Source organism: Protopterus annectens, chromosome 2.part0, assembly GCF_019279795.1.
Source record: "Protopterus annectens isolate FY-2018-M chromosome 2.part0, PAN1.0, whole genome shotgun sequence".
Taxonomy (NCBI): domain Eukaryota; kingdom Metazoa; phylum Chordata; order Ceratodontiformes; family Protopteridae; genus Protopterus; species Protopterus annectens.
This window is the reverse complement of record NC_056728.1, coordinates 1,594,197,319-1,594,219,471: the sequence shown is the minus strand read 5'-3', so window position 1 is coordinate 1,594,219,471 and position 22,153 is coordinate 1,594,197,319. Positions and strand designations below refer to the sequence as shown.

At 36.3% G+C, this 22,153-nt stretch overlaps 1 protein-coding gene across 1 annotated transcript in view; it reads right to left on the bottom strand.

Moving 5' to 3' along the window:
* FAT4 (FAT atypical cadherin 4) overlaps positions 1–22,153 on the bottom strand; it is an 893,394-nt gene that overhangs the window by 292,941 nt on the left and 578,300 nt on the right. Inside the window, exons 5-6 of the mRNA XM_044061699.1 lie at positions 20,810–21,732; positions 20,257–20,431 (exon numbers count right to left, since the gene is read on the bottom strand). Coding sequence (XP_043917634.1) covers positions 20,257–20,431; positions 20,810–21,732 — 1,098 coding nt within the window. The remainder of the gene's footprint in view (positions 1–20,256; positions 20,432–20,809; positions 21,733–22,153) is intronic.

The window sequence follows — 22,153 nt, the reverse complement described above, 5'->3', positions numbered from 1 at the left end:
CCAGACCTGTACTGAGACAATACAATGAAATGTTTGCATAATCTGTTCTGACACTGGATCGACAACATTTGAAATGCATCACTACTTGTGAGTGAAACATACCATGTCTCAACACAAGCCTCCCTTGTCTTCTGTCGAAGGTGTCAAGATTAATGTCCCAAGAGAAAGGGCACATCACGGGACTGTGACAAGTATAAGGAAAACTACAAGGAAAAAGTCTGGCAGTTGGTGAAGTAGGTTAAGGCTGCAAGTTATAGTGTTTGTGCTACAGAGTCTGATTCCTTCTGCCTGCATTTGCCTATTGTGTGATTAAGTAAGTTGCTTAACTAGGCAATCCTTGAGTGCAACAAGGAATTTGATTTGGAGTAAGTTCTTCAATGGTCATCTGGACTGCAACCCTGGTAACTACCCATGAACAAAAGATTCACATCACAGTCTTATATATATATATATATATATATATATATATATATATATATATATATATATTTCCCCTTCAGAAGGTCGAATGGCTGAAATCTTGAAATGCATATGGCCGAAGCCATATGCTCGAATTTGAGAAGCTCGACCTTCTAAAAGGGAAGTAAAAAATGTTTATGCAGGAGGGGGGCAAGCCCCCCTGCACCCCCCACTACTTATTTATTCCAACTCCGAGATCGCACTACAGCTCAGAAAGGGAATATTCCCATTCTGCGCTGTTTGCCGATCCCCATTCAGAAGGTCGAGTTTCTGAAATTTCAAGCATACAGTCTTGACCATATGCATTTCGAGATTTCAGCCATTTGACCTTCTGAAGGGGAGCCATATATATATATATATATATATATATATATATATATATATATATATATCTGAATATATATATATATATATATATATATATATATATATATATATCTATATATATATATATATATATATATATATATATATATATATATATATATATATATGAATATATATATATATATATATATATATATATATATGAATATATATATATATATATATATATATATATATATATATATATATATATACCCTTGGCTCCATGACTTACAGCATGCAATCATGTATTTACTGCACATATGTTAATATAAAATATATGGCATCATACATCTCAACTGTCCAAATTTTCATAGAAAGTACAGATTTTGACCAATAGTTTGGCCTATTCTTCATAAAAATGTGTGTCTTTTGAAAAATATTGGGGGACTGAAATACTAAATAATGACAGACATTTGAATTTCAGACTTAATATCTTACAGAAAATGCATGCCAATGTAAAACATGTTTTTTTATTAACTTTACAAGTTTGTAAAGACAAACTTTAAAATCTGTCCTTGATTTTGGGCCTTTACCCCCCCCCCCATTATTTTTGACTTTGTCTAGATTTCTTGAGCTAAAAAGTTAAGAAGTAAGATGTGGTACAGTTACGCACCAGACAGTATGCATCCACCATAACATGATACAGTGTAGCCCCATATCAGAGCACCCCAAGTCACTGAAGGAATTCATATGATGTCATATTAATGTCACATCAAGTTCCAGTACTACCTCCACCTGAGATTCACACAGTAGTAGGCACATTCCTAAAGCTGATTGTGACAATTATTTGCCAGAAGCAGCAATAGACCCAAGTATACAATAGGATAAAAAAGAAAACACTACAATACTATCCACCTACTATACTCTTCAGGACAATGTTGCCTTAACTTTGCTTCCTGTGCATGGAGATGATCAGATTCTTGTGCTGCAAGTCACTATAATAACTGTTTCCTCATTCAAGTGATGTCCATGGCTGAAGGCATCAACCTTTTTCTTAAGGCACTATCACAGAAGCCCAGTAAGCACTTCTTGAAATGGCCATGGGGGCACATTGCATAATCTTGCCTTCCTTCATGCAGGTGCCATGCATTAGCAGAAGCTGCCACAGTCAGGAACCTCATCTGAAAATTATGCCACTTTCTTCAGAAGCAAAATGTTAGCCTATAAGTCACTCTTACAATGTGATTTTTCATAGAGCAAGACAGAACTGCAGTAGTGTGACTTGCTTATTTATTCAGGTCATCAGCACAAGCTGCAACAGGCATGCATAGGTAGCCAGCTGCACCTAAAGTTGCAAATGTATGGCAGCAAAATGCAGTGATTCATAGGCATTCATGCAGTCTGACCTAGTTTGCCTGCATGTTGTGCAAGCAGTCACAAACATGCTAGATTGTACAGATTTTGAACGATATACAGGCTATCTATACAGCATTATTAGGATGAATAGTAGCAATTCCTCAACCTCTAGGCAGCAAGAGGAAGCAGACAGTACTCTGAAAGTACATAGAAAGCTGTTTTTGTCTTCCCTCCTAAGAGTGTGTACCTATTACTAGAAATCAGATTTTAGAAGGCTACCAATATTAATATGTGTGCTTGCATGTGTTTCTTGTTTCTAGATTGTACTGGCAACAAAGTATTCCACAACATCAGGGTAACCTGTCTTTGGACATTACTGTCACTATTATTGTGAAGGTATGGCTGGCCTAATCTATACTTGGTCTTATCATGGTAGATACAGCAATTTTATGCTTACACACACCTTTCTTCACTACACTAGGACAGAAATCTGTCACTGGCATCTCACTAGGTGTCCCCTTATGCAAGGATGAGCTCCTTATCCTCTACGCACTCATTAGTCTTAACAAACTGTATAACCCCTGTATGGTCCCTATCAGTTGATCAAGTTTTCAGAAACCTGAACTCTATATGGTTGAGACCATACGATCAAGTTGCACAATGCCGAATTGGAGCACCATTAACTCGTAATAATGAAAGTCAAGCGTGATTTGTTGTTATGAGTTCAGCATTGCGAATGAAGATTTTGGTAGAGTGAGGATCAGGAAATGTACCCTTTTCCTCACTGTAGCCCAATCTTGTAGATGGTATATACAATTTTCAGGGGATGTGGGGGGGTGCAGGGGGCCCTGCCCCCTCCAAAAACATAAAAAAGTAGATTTTTGTGTTTTTTTTTTTTTGATGTTCGAGGTTTTGTAAACTCGATCATAAGGTCTCTCTGATTTTTTTTTTCAGTTTCTGTAAAGTCGATCATCTGACATAGCCACAAGCCTTGTGAGAACTGCATATGTACTAATATGTGGCATTCTTTGTATTCCCATAACTGTTCCTTCATCTATCACATGGCATATTCCCATAGCTGTCTCTGTGACTATAATATGATATAACTATGTTATCTCTTTGTTTGTAGCTGTCATCTAACCATTCTCAATAGTACATAGTTTATAAGACTATATAATGTGTTCACATGGGTCTGCATGTTCAGAAAATGATACTGATGACAGAATCTGGTTAATTGTAGTCCTGCTGAAAATGATCTTTTACTGCAGGCACTCAGAATATATGAATGGCACCTGTTGAGGACCAGGAATGATGATCAGTCTTCACAGGACTAAATATGGCAAACAGAGTTCCATGACACATATAACACGGAGGAAGCAATTTCCCATAAAAGAAGCCATTTTAACCCATACTCCAAAATACTTCATTGTATTATATTCTTATGAATATTGGTATTGCTGAACCAATTCATGTGTGGGCATACAATTTACAGATATAGCCTTTGTTTTATCTTCATTAATTTTATATCCTGAAAAAAACTGAAACTATCTCAAAATGTTCCACAACACTGAGATGTCATTCTCTGTATTCATCAGGTACAAAATAATATCTTCTGCAAATAAAGCCAACTTTTCTTGATTACCATACCAATTATATCCTTGAATTTCTGAGTCCCTTATTTTCTTTTCCAATGGCTCTATATATAAAGCAAATAACAAAGGAAAAGAGGACACGCTTGCCTAATTCAACTGTTCTGACACAGCCTATCAGAGAGAAATCCTCCTACTTTAATTGCCTCTAATCCTTCATATATTGTCTAATTAATCATTATATCAGGGAAAGAAAATATTTCCATTGCTTTACTCACAAAATTCCAGCTTTCTCTGCTGAATGCTTTCTCTGCATTAAGACCCACCAACAACAGTTGAATTTTCTTACATTCAGCTTCTCTGTGGGTCATCGTTGTTCTATTAATGTTGTAAAAGCTTGCCTCCCCTCCACAAATCCGTATCTTTGGATTTTGGCAATACCTGTGCCATTCTTTCAGTTAGTGTAGGCATAAACACTTTATAATCATGGTTTAAGTAGAAATAGATCTATATGAAGCTGGGCCTGATGGGTCTTCACCATCTTTAAGTATTACAGCCACCACAGCTTTCTTCCAAGATGTTGCAACTTCCCATCCTTTTAGGTTCATAGGTAGATACTAGGCTATCTGCCCTAGGGCATTTATAAGCCTAGCCAGAGTGCATTTGGCTTCCACCTCCCTATTAGATTAGCCTACTGTGCCTCTGTAAAGTAGGTCACAGAAGGTACCCTTTTAAGATTAGTTTACTGTGCCTCTGTCTAGCATGGACACAGGAGAGATCCCAGGGGTGAATTTGTGATTTCCCATCCACTCATCCAAATTTCTCTTGAAGAGGGTCAGCGAGGGGCTATGTCTAACATGAATTGGGATTCTATTACAGAATGAGGGGAGCCTCTGGGAAATGAATCTGTCCCTCCAGCATGTCCTTTTTATTTTTGTGCTGAGGTTTAGGTCTCTGGAGCATGTAGCTCTAAGGGACTTGGATTTTTTGAGGTGGAGCATGTCCATTAATTCTGGGTTTGACATGGCTTTGTATGTCAGGCATAGATCGCCTCTGAGTAGGCGGTAAGCAACTGAGTAGAGCTGGAGTTTCTTTAGTCGAGCTGCATAGGACATCTGTTTGTAGCCCATGATCCACTTGGTGAGGTACTTTTGGGGTCTCTCCAGTTGCTGCAGGTGTCGGGTAAGGTACATCCCAAAAGGGGCATTATATTCAATTATGGGCCTGATGAGTGACGAGTAGAGGGGCACAATGACCTCTCTTGATCTAGATGCGAACCCTTTCATGATAAGGTGGGCTATATAGAAGGTCTTTCTAACCACTTTGGCAACGTGAGTATCAAAGGAGAGATTACTATCTACGTTGGTCCCCAAATCTCTAATTACTTCTTCTGTACTTAATGGATTACCACCTATGTGGTAATTTGTGGGCACCCTTGTTTTTCCCAAAGGGGATGACTGTGCACTTTTCAGCATTTAGCTTGAGGCCGTGGCTCTGGCACCAAGCATCCGTCTCTGTGAGACCCTTTTGGAGGATGCTTGTGTCAGCTGGAGATTCGATTATGGCCCCCAGTTTGCAGTCATCTGCGAACTTTGTCAGCCATAATCCCCCCGTGTTAGCCTGAACCTCAGAGAAGTATATACCAAACAAGAGAGGTCCCAGAACTGAGCCCTGTGGGATGTCACTTGTAACTGGTTTGGATTCGGACATGGCACCTGCGATTCTAACCATGTGGGTTCTATCTCTGAGCCAGTTTGCAACCCATCTTGTGATATAGGGGTTGATATTTAAGCTGGTAAGCTTATTTATGATGCCCGAGTGGGGTATTGTGTCGAAGGCTTTTGTGAGGTCCAGGTAGGCTGTGTGGACTACCTTGCCCTCATCTATGGCTTTGGTAACTGTTTCAAAATACTGTTATACAAAATGTTCCAGATCTTTATCACTTTCTTCTCTCCTAACTTCAAAACTTCCACAGGAATGCCATCTGTTCCTGGAGACTTTACTGCAGTGTGGTTATACATCACCATTTTTATCTCAACTGCTCCAATCTTAACTGTTAATTGTTGAGCCTCATTGACCTCTAACCTTGACATACTGAAGCTTTCCATGGATATTTATTTTTGTGCTCTTTCTTGATTTCCACATTTCTCTGCTGTATACAAGTTTTCATAAAATTTCCAAAATATATTTTCTTGCTATAGGTTCACTATGACAACCCTTTCTACTTTCTGGCGCCTAAGTTGTTGTGCCAAAAGTTTTTGTGCTCTGGAGTTATTATCAAATATAGTTGCTTAACAGCAATCTTTGTAAACTCATGCATATTACCCAGATACTCTCATTATTTTTTTAAGCACTGTATATTTCTACCTCTTGTCTTGCTCTGAGATTCCCCTTATTCTGCAATACATTAACCTTTGTCAGCCCCGCTAAATAATTCCTATTACTTCTTAACCATACTTCTTTTTCTTTTATTTGTACTCTATTTTTAAGACTCCATTTTCATTTTATTCCACTCACTGGCTATAACTTCTGAAGAAATATCTATTTTCCCCAATAACTCTCGAATAATTTCCACTACCCATTCCTTAAATTCCTCTCTTTTTAATAAGTAGGTGGGATAGTGACAGTGCCTCATTTTTTCTTCATTACCCTGCATTTTATTGAAGGTTTTATCAGTGCATGATCTGAAATAGTTAGTGGATGTTTGCCAAAATGTTCATTTAAAGGCACATGTTCCTGTAAAATATTACTTCTGTCTAGTCTAGTGAGTTATTGTACCTCGGGGAATGATATGTAAATTCTACTATTGAATTTATATCTATGATATTAAATGTTTTCATAAATTCCTTCAGAAAGCTACCCTCTTTTGTTATATTTTCGCTTCTAGGTCTCCTAGCTTCATAATCACTGTTGCAAATCAGGCTATAGTCCCCACCTATAACTAATATTCCCTGCTGAAAGCTGATTATTTCTCCCCACATTTTTTAATATCCACAATACCATTTTTTTGTTGAATATAAATACATGCCAGCACAATCACCCCCCCCCTTGCCATAGACCCTCACTACCACAAATATATCAATGCTCTATCCTCACTAATATCACATTATACCCCTCCCATAACTCTTTGCAGCTCTGACCATCTCCTTCTGGACACCTATAAACCAAAGAACAACATTGGTAATCTTCTTTACAAATATAGTATTTCCCATGCATGGAACAGACTCCTTAACATCCGAATCATTTCTAACATAAATCTCTTTAAATCCAAACTTAAAACCTTTCTCCTAAATGCCAACACCTGTCACTGCAATAATCCCATTTAAATCCCACCTTACTACTGCTCACACTTTTAACACCCACCTACTGCTAGTGTCCTATCTCATTTGTATCTCTTTCTCTTTTTGTTGATTAAAAAAAAATCTAACTTTTGTGCTGCATATTATACATGTTATTGTAAGGTTTATGTAAACTTCATTCTCAGGCCTTTTGTAAACTTCTAATATTCTCATGTAAAACACATTATTGTAATGTTTCCATAAAACGTCATTGCCAGATGTTTTTCTTTTTTGTAACTTTGTAATAACTGTCTGGAGCTTTTCTTCTCGGGTCTCCACTGAAAATGGGCCATTGGCTCAGTTGGACTAACCCAGTTAACAAATGAAAAACAAATAAATAAATAAGTAAATAAATAAATTATCTTTTTTTCCTCTTCTATCACTATTGGAGCTCCTCTAGAAATTAGTATAATTACTTCATTTTTCCCTTCCTATTCTACTAAATATCCATTCTGAAATCCTTTCTTTATCAAGTTCACATGCTTCTTTCTTTCCAAATGTGTCTTCCACAGCATTGCTATTTGCATTCTGCATTTCTTAATATAATTCAAAACTATTACCTTTCTGTTTATGCCTGTAAGACCATTTATGTTCCAAGATAATATGGATACCATAATGACTATGCTAAAAAGTTATTTTCCAACCTATTACACATGACAGCTTTTTGAATCTGTATTTCCAACTTTTGTGTTACATGAACACACTAAAGTTTGGCAGACTGATCTTTTATACATTTGCTTTGCCATCTCCATTTGAACCTATGCCATATTTTTCAAGACTTTTTATTTTAATGAACATCCTTAAAAAACTAAACACATTCTTAGAACACCCCCATAAACATATTAATACACAAAACTAAGCAGATCTTCAAAAATGAAATGTAACCCTCCAGAAAGGTCAATTTCCCCAAAATTGACAGCTGCACCCACAAGCATTAGCTAACTTAAAATTAAGGTTATCCATGCCAATGCATATGTTACAACATGTGTGCCCACTTACGCTAATTGATGCATGTTCTTTTCTTATCTCTATTCCCCTCCTGTCACTTATTCAGTCAGGAGAAAATAAATGAGTCTTTGTGGACTCTATTCAAACAGTTTTATTATGTACAAACACATCAGGATTGAGGCTTAATAAGTTTAACATGGACAAACTTATAAACAAACTAGCTATTACACTCATATTATTACACTCATACATGCTCACTCTCTGGCTGCACTCTCAAAATGGCACTGAAGTCTAGCATATGCTTGCTATTTATATGCATATGTCAACCTTGAAATGCTTCTTAAAGGTACAACACACACACACATACACACACACACACACACACACACACACACACACACACACACACACACACACACACACACACACACACACACACACACACTATTCTACATCCTCCCTCTTTGAGAAATAAGTTGGGCAATACTGACAACATTAAGTGACATGCAATCAATACAAATAATTCTTTCTCATGCAATGATACAGAATTAAATACATATAGACAATTATGTCCAGGTTGTTGTGTATTTCACACTAGGTCTGGAAATATGACCAAATTGTGTGACATAGAAATTAGAATTAGGTCTAACAACTGGGACTGTCTCTGCTGAATGTTCAACTTTAGGGGCATCGGGAACATCATCAGGATTGGAAGTAGAAGTTAAGACATGGTTTGCAACAGGAACATTGTCTGGATTGCTCTGAGATCTAGAGTCTGTATCACAAGAACAATGCTGTGATATTGATTCTGGTATAGAAAGAAGATGTCTGTAGTGTCTCCTGTACTCCACACCCCAGAGTTTACCAACACTAAGTAATGCTGATTGTTCCACTCAAATGTATCAGTGGCTACTGTTGACCAAGGTAGTTCAGGAGCTTGACTTAGATGAAGTGGTTCTTTTTGCAAATGCGGTTTAGTACTATTGCATACTGAACAAGAAAAAGATACTTTATCAATGCATTTTACTAGAGAAGGCCAAAATACTAGTTCTCTCACCCTTCTTTTGGTAGATTCGGAACCTGAGTGATCACAATGCAAAATCTGGATATATTCATGTTGTAAGGAAGCAGGAACAACAATTTTAGGACCTTTGAAAATAATGCCATCTTCAGTCAACATCTCATCTCTGTAAGGAAAAGAGGTTTGCACTTCAGGTGGTACACTAGATTGCTTTGACAGCCATCCAACATTAATGTAGTGGTTGAGCTTTTGCAAAACAGGATCAGTTTTTGTATGATCTCTCAGCTCATCAAGTCTCGTGGTAGAAAAATTATGCACTTCCATTACATCAAAGTCAAAATTCTCTGCATGAAGGTGTTCTGTTGTATTTCTGGGTGATGTGGATAAGATATCAGCCAGATAAAGAATGTTTCATTTTGAATAGACCATTTTGAAGTTGTACGTTTGCAATTTGAGCATCATTCTTTGTAATCTCATTGGAGCTGAATGCATAGGCTTCTTTAGTATAGTAACTAGATGTTGGTGATCAGTTTCAATCTGAATAGCTCGACCATAGATATAATCATGACACTTTGAACATACAAATGCTATTGCCAAAAGTTCTTTCTCAGTTTGAGCATACTGCATTTCAGTTTGGGTAAGAGTTCTAGATGCATAGGCTACTGGCCTGCATTCTTGAAGAATAACTGTGCCAAGACCAAATTTTGAAGCATCACAGGAAGGAGTTACTGATTTATTGACATCATAGTATCTTAACATAAGTAGGGTGGCAATTTTCTGTTTAAGGTCTTCAAATGCCTTCTGGTGCAGTTCCAACCAAAATCATATCGTTTTTGCATAACATTTTTGCACATCAGCTCTCTCAAAGGTACTGTCAACTCACTGAAGTCTGGTATAAACTTGCCTAAATAGTTGACCATACCAAGAAAACATTATATAGCCTGAAAATTACCTGGTGGTGGCATATCAAGAATGGCTGCTTGCTTGGATAGGTCTGGTTGCAAGCCAGTGCTAGTAAATAAATGACCTACATATGTAACTTCTGGTAGTCTGAATTTGCACTACAGAGGACTGAGCTTTAGGTTCACTTCACATGCTCTGTCTAGAACTTTCTTAAGGCTTCTGTCATGATGTGCTTCACCATTGCCTCAAATCGATAAATCATCAACTATTATGGCACAAGGATGACCTGAAAATTTTTCTCCATTGCACGCTGAAAGACTTCACTTGCAGAATTTATTCCAAATGGCATCCTGAGGAATCTATATCTCCCAAATGGGGTACTGAATGTAGTCAGTAATGAGGATTTGTGATCAAGCATCTCTTGGCAAAATTAACTTTTTGCATCCAAGACAGAAAAAACAATGGCATTTAGTATTAAGGCTGTGACTTCCTAGACTGTATGCATTGGATGATATGGTCTCTTTAATGCTTTGTTCAATTCTCTTGGGTCAATACATATTCTAATTTTGTCTGGGCCTTTTTTGTGGGCTGCTACCATGGACGACACCCATTCAGCTGGTTCTGTAACTGGACAAATTACACCTTGCTACACCATTTTATTCAGCTGATCTTTAACTTTATTCTGCATAGCTATTGGAACTTTTCTTGCTGGTCTGACCACTGGGCTGAACTCTGTGTCTAACTTCATAGAATACACAACTGGAAGTTTTCCCAGCTTGTCATCAAAAACATCAGCATACTCTGAGAAAATAGCCTCAGTAAAATTGGAACTAGGGTATGTGCTGATATGATAAACTTCTTTGGTAAAAGAAAGTAAATTAATTCTAAAATTGTCCCTGAGACTTACTAATAACTGCACAGGCCTTTGGGCAACATAGAATAACAAGCTGTAACAGTTCCTAACCAAATAACATGAAAGTACTAATGAGTCTTCAGTTTGAATTTGTTCACCTCCATAAGCAACAAGTTTTGCGCAACTAGCCATATTGAATTGTTCGTTAGTTCTCACCTTATCAAATGTGTCCGCTGACATAACACTACACTTTGAGGCAGTGTCTAGTTTAAGCTCGGTGGATTTAGCATTGATCCGGACAGTACAAAACACTTCATTCATTGCCAACAAATTTACTGCATCAACCTTATCACCAATTACTGATTCACCATCTATGTAGAAAGTAGAACTGCAGCTCTCCATATGATCAATCTGTTTTTTCGAGTGACCCTTGTTTATAACTTTGTGAGGTTTACTTGATTTGCAAAACTTTTGAAAACGGTTCCATTTTTTATACCTGTGGCATTGCTGACCAAATGCTAAGCATTTTTCTCTTTTAGACTTATGATTGGCACCACAGTTGCGACAGTTAACAATAAAGCTGTATTTGGGTTTTGCTGACACACCCTTGTACTGCACTGAGCCTGTCCTTTTCTTAGGACATGCTGGAAAATGACGGGTTTTACCTAGGGGAGCCTGCAGGGGTGGCAGGTGCCATGTGCTTAGGCCTGCTTCTGCTAGCCACATGTTGCATGATGTCTACATTTGCTCTAGAGCCTGCTAAAACCATGCTCTTATCACTTGCAAACATACTTGTGTGCCTTTCTGTAACTTCATGGATTTGACAAATTTCAATAGCTTTGCTCAGCATTAAATCACTGTGTCGAAGCAAAATCTTTCTCACTGCAGCACTATTAATACCACACACAAGCCTTCCCTTTATCAACTCATCTTTTAAGTCACCAAACCGACACATTTTAGCTTTGTTTCTCAGGTCAGTTATATAAGCTGCAAAAGTTTCCCCTAGTTTTTGATATCTTGTGTAAAACAAATGCCTCTCTAATGTAATATTTGTCTGAAGGTTACACATTTCCCTGAACTTGTGCGTCAAACACTCGGGGTCTTCCCTTGATTCATCCCGTAACACAATATGATGGTTTTCACCTTCTCTCTCATATACTGCTGGTACATACACAAATGAACGCTCCTTTTTAATGGCCTCTGACCCAGCTAGGCTTGGCAAAATGAATGCCCTGGTGTGTGCATCTTTGTCAGTATAAGCTGCTAGTATAAAAATATCATATTTTTGCTGAACTATTCTCCAGTTCTCTGCAATATTCTGATCAAATAACCAATGGTGATGGCTTTCGAAATCCATCTGTCATAATAACACATACCAGTGAAGGCTTTTGCAAGTATGCATGAACACACATACACATATAGATATGCCAGAAATTTATGCCAGTATTTGTAACTATGCCCAGTAGCACAACAAGCCTCTGAATAACTGAACTTTGTGAAATAACTCTCTCGAGCACTGTAATACTCTTGAAATTACTGTACTGTAAGAAATCACCTCATCAGTGTAAGAAACATTTCAAAACAACTGCACTGTACGAATAAACTGGGCAGAAGAAGTTCAGAGTAAGAAATATTTCAAAGTAATTGCACCTTGCATACAACCAGTACACAGCACACTGAAACTTTCTCAAAATGGCTGTACTTTGCTAAATAACTCTTTACAGTGCAATAGTCTGTAATGGCAGTACTTTGCGAATAGACACACCCAGCACAAGAAACTTTTTGAAATGGCTATATTTTGACTGTACTTTACAAAATAGTTGCACTTTGCATACAAATAAACTCTTTGGAATAAATGCACAGTAATAAGCACACACTGTAAGCACTTTTACATACTTTGAGATACTTCAAATAACTCTAGTTATGCCCTGAATACAATGCAAAGTAGTTGTTATCCCAAAACACACATGCAGTCACCTTGCTTTATTTATGCTTAATGTGCCTTTTTTTGCCCTTATTATATCCGTTTTGCTTTTTTAATCTCTTTCCATGCCCATTATACTTTTCTTGTGCTCGTTTTACTCTAAACATGCCCCTTTTGCTTAAAACATGCTCATTTTGCAATTCCGATGTAACTCCGAACCTCTTATGTGCTTTTCTGACAATTGTTTTATCAGATATCTTAATTTTAAACATTTTGTTTAATTAATAAACCTTTTGTGCTTCTTGTTTATTTAAATAATGTGGTCTGTGCCCTTGTAATACTCTGTTTTATCTTTTTTATCAAATAAATTGTTTTTGCAAGTTTTCATTACCTTTGATTCATTTCTGGCCCTTTTTCATGCTCATGTCTCTTAGTTTACCTTCACTGTTATCTCTGCACCTCATAGCTTTGAAAAGCAGTCTCTGGCATCCTGGTTCTGACACCATGTCACTCTTTCAGTTAGGATCAAATGACAAGTCTCTGTGGGTTCTGTTCAAGGTTTATTATGTACAAACACATCAAAATTGAGGCTTTATAAGTTTAACTTGGATAAACTTATAAACAAACTACCTATTCCACTCATGCATGCTTACTCTCTGGCTGCACACTCAAAATGGCACTGATGCTAGCATGGGCTTGCTATTTATATGCATGTGCCAACCTTGAAATGCTTCTTAAAGGTACAACACACACACACACACACACACACACACACACACACACACACACACACACACACACACACACACACACACACATGCATGCTTTCAGAAAACATTAAATTTTAGTCATAAGAAAAAGTGTACTGCCTACCTTTAAATAAAACTAAATTAAACACTGTTCTATTAAAAGCATTAAATTATTAAAGCCATTAGGGAAGCTGCTTAGTTACCCCCAATAATTTCAAATTTTAGTTTTTACTGAACTTCTTGCCCTTGTTTTTTTTAATTTTCTATTTCCCTCAGCAAAGAATGCTCAGAACTCTCAAGATTAATTGCTTGCACTGCAGACAGTTGGTCTCCCTTGGAAATATACTCAGCAATAAGAAAAAAGCTAACAACTCTGCAGATGCACAAATGAATCTTTGTCGATTTAACTCAGAACAGAACAGAATGTACACCTGCCTTCAGCTGCAGATTTCCTGACTTCCACTGAACATTTGCTAAAGAAAAAAATAAACAAGCTAACATCATTGCATATGCAAGAAACTCATGTCTTTCATTATTATGCCTTCTTTTCCAAGCTTACCGGCTTACAGAAAGCACTTTTTAAAATGAATCGAAGAGCATTAATCCAGACATTTGCCTTCGCAAAACTAAGAGAAAACTTCTCAGCTCTACGTATGATATAATCAGTGCACTGTTATACCCTACTCCACCCCAGCAGCCCAAGATTATAACATATTAATTTAAACTTGCTTTTGTCCAGCCTACTTTCTCTTTCTACATTGTAAAGCTTATATTTCTTACAACTAAAAAAGTACTTGTTTACTTTAATATCTTTATCACACACAACAATCACAGAAAAAACTCATCACAACCTCACACTTAAAATACTCCCGTCTACATACTACAATAAAATGCAGTTTATATCATCAAATGTTTTATACAAATACCATTAAGAACAAAAATTGTTTTATGTACAGTTACATGTTTTTCCTTTTAATGTCTTTCTAAACATTAATGACATAAAATGGGGTATATGCTTTACAACCCACCCATAAGTTTAAAAAGTCTACAAAAATCCAATCTTTCTCAGCCACTTTTTTGGAAAGCAATTTTTACAGATGTGATTGATGCTTTAGAATCTCACATTTATTCACTAATTTCAGTGTTGCTGATCATCTTCCTGTTCATCTCCATCTCCCAACACCAGACTTTGGTTCAAGTTGAAGGTACTTCTGATTCTTCTAGTCAACTCCTGTGCTTTTTTCTTGTCTCTCAAACATTTTCTTTTAGAACATTGGAAAAGGTTTTACTGTCAGAGTCTCTCTCTAAGAGCTTTATTGTCAGAAGAATGAGAAGCAGAATTATTTTCTGTTTGATGGTTCACTTTTGTTGGATGAACTTTTGTATTTCCTCCTTAGCCTGTTTTCATCAAAAATGTCTTTGATTCTCCAAGAAAAAATATTCAGAATACAAGCTGAATACAGTAGCTTGGATCTCACGATCACCTCTCATCGTTCCCTGATTGCTGGGATACATTTACTTCTTTCCTGCCTGATGTATGGTAAATAATAATTTTCCACAAACACTCCGTCTCCAATTTTAATACTTTTCTCTTATGCTACAGTTTTGTCAGGATCAACTCTTTCTGCTAGTATGATTGCATATTTACTAATGCAGATCATGGCTGATTTCTCGTGGTCAGGTTTGAAGCATACACTCAATGTGCCCTTTCAATTATTAAATCCTGTTGTGGAATACAGGTCCAGTTGCTTATTCGTGCTTTCATAAAATTAATATAGTCTTCCAGTTTCTCTGGTATGGCAGAAAATTTCATGTTTTCTCTATGCAATCTGTCTTCTAACACTACCATTTGTTGAAACAGCTCTTCTTGAGAAGTTTCATACTACGCCAGCCTTTACTTCAGTTCAACCTTTGATGTTTGCAGTTTTAACAGTTCATCTGACTAGCTAGTTAAAACTTCTTCTATTGTTGCAGCTTTTTATTTGAGTTGATATATTCCTTCAATGTTTTACTTAATTTAATCATCTCTGAGTACATTTGATTTGTTTTGTTCCTCTAAATTACTGGAAGTCATCTCTTGCACCAAAGGTGAAGCTTGAACTGCTTTTTGCAGAACAGCTGCAGGATTACTCCTGGTCAGTGTTTTCTCTTCACCTTTTGTAGTTGTTTTCTTTCATGTTCTCTAAATGTCTTCTTTGCTGGCATTCAGGCAGTGTACTTACCAGCCAGTAACTGAAATGTACTTAGTTTCTTTTTTCTCACTAGGAGAGCTGAAATTAAGCTGTTGATCAGTGTGCAGACATCTTGGAAGTCCTTGTTTAAGCAGTTCTTTATCTCATTTTTTTTTATTTTAATCTCATTTATGATGTGGCTATTTTGTTTTCTATTCTCCCCTCATGTGACTACTTAAAAAAGCTGTTTACCTGTGCTCAGAATCTTTTCTTCTCTAAAAGCAAACAGAAAATCAAACAAAACCTTGGAGGCAACAGTTTCAGTATTCACCACCAAGCCATTCTTTTCTTTGTTGCTGTTTGTCCATATTTCTCTTACATGCTTTGTCTATTTCCTTGTATGTTTGTCAGTTAGTCAGTCTGTATCTACATTTTTGCTCTGTGCTAATAAACATATCGAATGGTGCTTTAAAGCACTACCTATAAATGACATAAATACCAGTAGAAAGTTTTAAAGCTGGGAGACTAAACAATGTCTGCAGTGATTATGTTTTATAGGTATGTAAGTCTGACCTTCAGACAAGTTCTGCATTTATCTTTTGGACAGCTTTATAACTGTACATACAGATTTTTTTCAGCAAGGCTGAACCAGGATATAGGGTGGAAGCAAGGAGACTGAAACTGCTACATTAATCACAGCCATTAGAACAGTAAAAGGAATTAACTTTAAGAACTCTTAACCTTCTGACTGATACAGAGTCCATGTACACGGTGCATGAGCTAACAGGAAATCATATATAATAAGCCTCTACTAAGGCAAGCAGACATTTTTCTTAAAACATTGCTAAGTGGCCTTATACCTTATGATTTACTAAACAGATGTTGATGCCATGGTGTATAGTAATAGACCATACCCAAACAGCACCCTCTCTGTTGTTTTAGTTGAACACTTTATATTGTAAACACTAGGTGAAAGCCATAGCATGAATTCTGTTAAAAAGACATGTCATCTGTATTCTTAGTCACAGTAAATTTTCTTTGTTACTCTCTGAAGTACTGAACTGTAATTTAACTGACATCTGGGGATATTCTGAAGTCTGTTATTCTTTTTGGATCCACCCTCTAACATGAAATAAGGAATCACTTAAAAACATTTCATTCTGGTGTGTACTTTATTTCATCTTACTGGAGATGTCATTTACACCTTTGACATACGAAGCCAAGACCTTGCCATTAATACACCAAAATTAATTAAGAAAGCAAAGGGTTTTCAGAGTTGACTGAGAATTTTAGTAAAAGACAGCATTGCCCCTTCCGTTCTAATAGACCTAAAAATTTAAATGTTCATACAGAGAGCAGAATGCCAAATAAGATAAGTGGCAGGCAATGTTCACTGCAAACCTACTAAGCACTGTCTTAAAATGTATTTGGAAATAAAACAGTTTTAAAAACATCAACTTCTTGACAGGCAGGAGTATCACATATTTGCCACTCAAAATCGGCAACACCCCTTCCATGACGTGTCAGAATAATTGCTCTAAAGAAAAAGCATTAAGAATTAGGATAAAGTAGAGTTATTGGGGCATTATGTACAAAATATGACATACCCTTGACAGAACAGTAATGTATAAACATTTTGTGAGGGAGAAGCCAGAAGTAAAACACACTGGCACTCACGGTTAAAAGGCAAATGTAAAATCTATCCTTGTTACAGGCTACAGAAAACAAAGATTAGTCTTGCTTCCAGCCTTACCATAGAAAAAACACAGACCTGTCGATCAATAATCTGATTCATTTTTTGTAATAATGCAATATATCCACATAATTTATTAAATGTATGAAACAGAGTCCAAAACATAGCATTTAATGAAGAACTAGCTCTTGACAAAAACAATTTACATGTCTGATACTACAGTAAATATTTAATTGTAACTTAGGTGCTGTTTTCATACCGTGTCATTTGTTTTAATACAGACATCACCTCCACCAACAAAAAGAAAGTAACATTTTAACAGGCACCAACAACACAGAGTACAAGAAGGCCAGAAAAACAAAATTGTACCTCCAGCAAGAAAGTCAGGAAGGGTTTCAAGAAAATGCACATGTTACAACTCTTCATGCAAACATACCTTAAGGACTTCAAGAAGCACTCGTATAAAAACACAACTTATCCAGTGGATGAGAAATTGAAAATTTACCTGTGGTCTGGCACCCATATCTCGGATGGAGAGAGGCAGCCATTAAATCATGCCCTAACTAACATACTCCCCTTAAAATAACCCCTAAAGCACAGTAACTCATAAGATGCATTTGGTTTGAATGGCTAGGCTTATAAAGGCCATAGTGGTCATTAGCCTACCATGTACATATCAACCTATGAACAACTTATGTGAGAACACAGCTGACTTTACTGACAAGTGTGCAGTACAGTTTTTTGCAAGGAAAATATAAAAAAAAACTGCAACTTACTAATATACACTTAACTGACTTTTGCTACTAGTATATAATTGATTCGTATGGATTAGAAAACAGTGTTAACTTCTCAAAGATTTAGTAATGTTTAATACTCCGGTGAATTATTCTGCAATGAATCTAAATGTGATAACTTTAGGAATGACTGGTACTATATGACATCTGATAAACCAGGAGCAAGTGAGTCAGCAGTAATATACATTAACTAAGGCCTTAAACAGGGACAATTTAATATACAGTAACTAAGGCCTTAAACAGGGTAGCTAAGGCCTTAAACAGGGACAGTTTAATATACAGCAACTAAGGCCTTAAACAGGGACAGTTTAATATACAGTAACTAAGGCCTTAAACAGGGACAGTTTAATATACAGTAACTAAGGCCTTAAACAGGGACAGTTTAACATACAATAACTAAGGCCTTAAACAGGGACAGTTTAACATACAGCAACTAAGGCCTTAAACAGGGACAATTTAATATACAGTAACTAAGGCCTTAAACAGGGTAGCTAAGGCCTTAAACAGGGACAGTTTAATATACAGCAACTAAGGCCTTAAACAGGGTCAGTTTAATATACAGTAACTAAGGCCTTAAACAGGGACAGTTTAATACACAGTAACTAAGGCCTTAAACAGGGACAGTTTAACATACAACAACTAAGGCCTTAAACAGGGACAGTTTAACATACAGCAACTAAGGCCTTAAACAGGGACAACTTAATGACTGAATATCAAAATAAAGGAAAAGGATGAATTGACTCATGAAGAATGATGCAAAATCAAAGAGATGCAATTTAGGATATGTATTTTTGTGGAAGTATTGAAACCCTATAATGCTCACTTAAAATGGTAATCAGTGAAAATGTGGGTACATATATCCTTCTAGGTCAACAAAGAACTGCATAAATGAAGGAAAGGATAAAAACACTGATAGATAGCAGGAGCAGCATGGTTGCTTACACCCATACAGAGCCAGTCAGTATCTCAGAGCTCAATCCTATCATCACTACATGCTCCTAATGCCTAAGACTGGGAGGTGGTTCTGCTTTGATGACTATAAACCAAAATGGAAATGCAAAGAAAGGGCCAATACCATTTATTAAATAAAGGAAGTTCTTAATTTTATTGATAGGAAGTTCTTAATTCCCAGCAGTGTCAGTTGTACAGTTTGACAACAGACTAATGTGAAAAACCTACTAGCACAGTATTTGATTTAAGAGGGGGCCCTTATTCAGCATTTGGACTGGATGTTTTTTGCAGAAATAAAATGATTACAAAAATGACATAAAGGGTAAATAAGACATGGAAAGTGAAACAGACTAGTTTGGCAGTTGTAACTTGTATAATACTGAGGCAAAATTTGGTTGAATATTTCATTTTTGGAAGCCGTGGCCATTTCCATGCCAAACTTATCTCATTTCACAGATTTTGTAGTAACACTTAGTCTATACCCCCACAAAACTCAAAGATGTCGTTATCTCTACAGATCTGGCAGTTCCCTTTAAGGGGTATAGACTTTACATCCATAAATGAGCTTCAGTATTCTGAAGAAGTATGGAGTGTTACTAAACAGCTTGCTCTTATTACTAAGTCAATAGAATACTATTCGGTTTTGATATACTGCATTGTCAGTTGTATTATCAAATACCAGGCTGGTTAGAAGCCAGACTATACTACTGGGCCTCAGAACAATTAGATAGTATGGTACTGGCCTACACTGCTTAATCATGACAATATTATCACTTGCCCAAAGCACATTCATGGCTGCATTACTTAGAGGTTCACAAGCCATCCCTTTAGAAGTAACTGATAAATTCTAATGTTAAGGCAACAACATATAAAAGGGAGATGAAAAATCACTAAAATATGTTTTTAAAGCTTTCTACTTATAATATGTGATTATAATATGTGCAAAGAAAAGTTTCCAACTGTAATAATTATTTCACTAAAATGGTGAAAATATTTAAACTTTATTTTTTCAGAAGGGTTGATTTTTTAATAATATCAGTGCACATTACTGAAGACACAACAAAGTCAGCTACAGCTGTTAAAAGGTAGAATAAAAGGGCTAAATATTTCAGATTTAATGCATGTGTCCCATTTAATGTAAGCATAAGCAAGAACATATAAAGATAAAAATTATCCTGGGAAGTTATAGTGACACTACCTGAGTCAGTAGCTGTGATCATCAGAACATATTTCTCCTTTGTTTCACGATCCAAGCTCTGTACCAGGTTGAGCTGACCACCTAATGACAATGTGAAAGCATCGTCCTCATTTCCACTCACAATGTTGTATGTCAGCTGACTGTTCAACCCCTGGTCATCATCCCGTGCAACAACCTGCATATAAAGAAGAGAATGCTAAAAGCCATGGACATAACTGCAATATATGATTCTGCTTAAAGTTCATTTTAAACTTTTGTCATATATTGCAAATAACCTGCATGCTAAAGATCAGCAAAATCACTCAGGAAATACTTTTCATGTAAAGCTGGGATGGCTTACCACCATGCAGGAGGTAAACTTAGTTTGATTAGGTTGAATGCAATTAGAAGAAATTAAAATTTCTTTCTTATGAAAAATGAAACAAAGGTCAGGGGAAAGAGCATTGTTTGCACAATTTATACATCTGACACTTTAAATAACAGCTCAAATTTGAAACAACAAAGAAACATTGTTCTCCTGAGAATTAAGTTGAAATGCTTAAGTTTAACTTACCATAAGTATGGATTCTGGTAGTATTTCTGAGTTTTCAGGGACAGATACAGTATAAGGTGACAGTTCAAATACTGGTGTGAAATCATTTAAATCCAATAATACTATACGAACTGTTGTTGTGTCTGTCCTCGGACTGCTTCCACGATCTGCTGCTTGTATAGTTAGAGCATATGATGCTCTGGTCTCCCGATCTAATTGTTTAGCTACAGCAAGAACTCCTGTGAAAAAGTCAATCCGGAATTCACTGTTCTCATTTCCACCCATAATATTATAACGAACTTGCCCATTTGTGCCTTCATCAGGATCAACTGCTGTCACCTGGATGAGATCTGTCCCAGTTAAGGTATTCTCATCTATCTCTATCTCATAAAGATTTTGTGCAAAAAGAGGTTTATTATCGTTGATGTCTAAAACAATAACTGTTACATCCATGGATGATGACAGAGGAGGTACTCCCTTGTCAGTCGCAATCACAGTCAAAGAGTAATTGGAAATGTCTTCTCTGTCAAGTTCATTTGTAAGTCTGACCTCTCCATCAACTGTGCCAATACTGAAAGTATTTCCTAAACGATTCAAAAGAGTATATTCAACATAGCTGTTTGGTCCACTGTCTGGGTCAGTTGCTTGAACTTTAAACATGATAGTGTCTATTGGTGTATTTTCCTGGATATAAGTAACCTTGGGAGAGATGAAGCTTGGAGGATTATCATTTACATCTAGTAATATAATGGACACATGTGCTGTGCTCGTGAATCTAGAACTTGTGACAGAGGCCATGTCATGTGCTCGAATAACAAGATTATAAAATGACTGGCTTTCACGATCCAGAGGCTGTTTGACACTTAAAACTCCACTGCTATCAATGTTAAACTGACCAAGGGAATCACCAGAGGCAATACTATAGGAAAGCTCGGAGTTAAGATCTGTGAAAGTGAAAACACATAAAATAAATAGTTAAGATGCTTCATTAATTCACTGCTGACATTAATTAACATCGGTTTTATGCAGATTATAATAAAAATCAATAAATAAAAACAGAAATGGACATGATAGCAAACTAGTACTTTACAATAAAAAAAGACATGCTCAAAACAAAACTGGCATGTGTTTTGTACCATAAAGTACATAAATATACATATATGTGTGTATATATATATATATATATATATATATATATATATATATATATATAAATAATGTATATATCTATATATATATATATATATATATATATATATATATATATATATATATATATATATATATATATCTATACACACATACACACACGCATACATGCTAGCATTCACAACTAAACTGTCTGCTTTCATTTTTAGATGACAG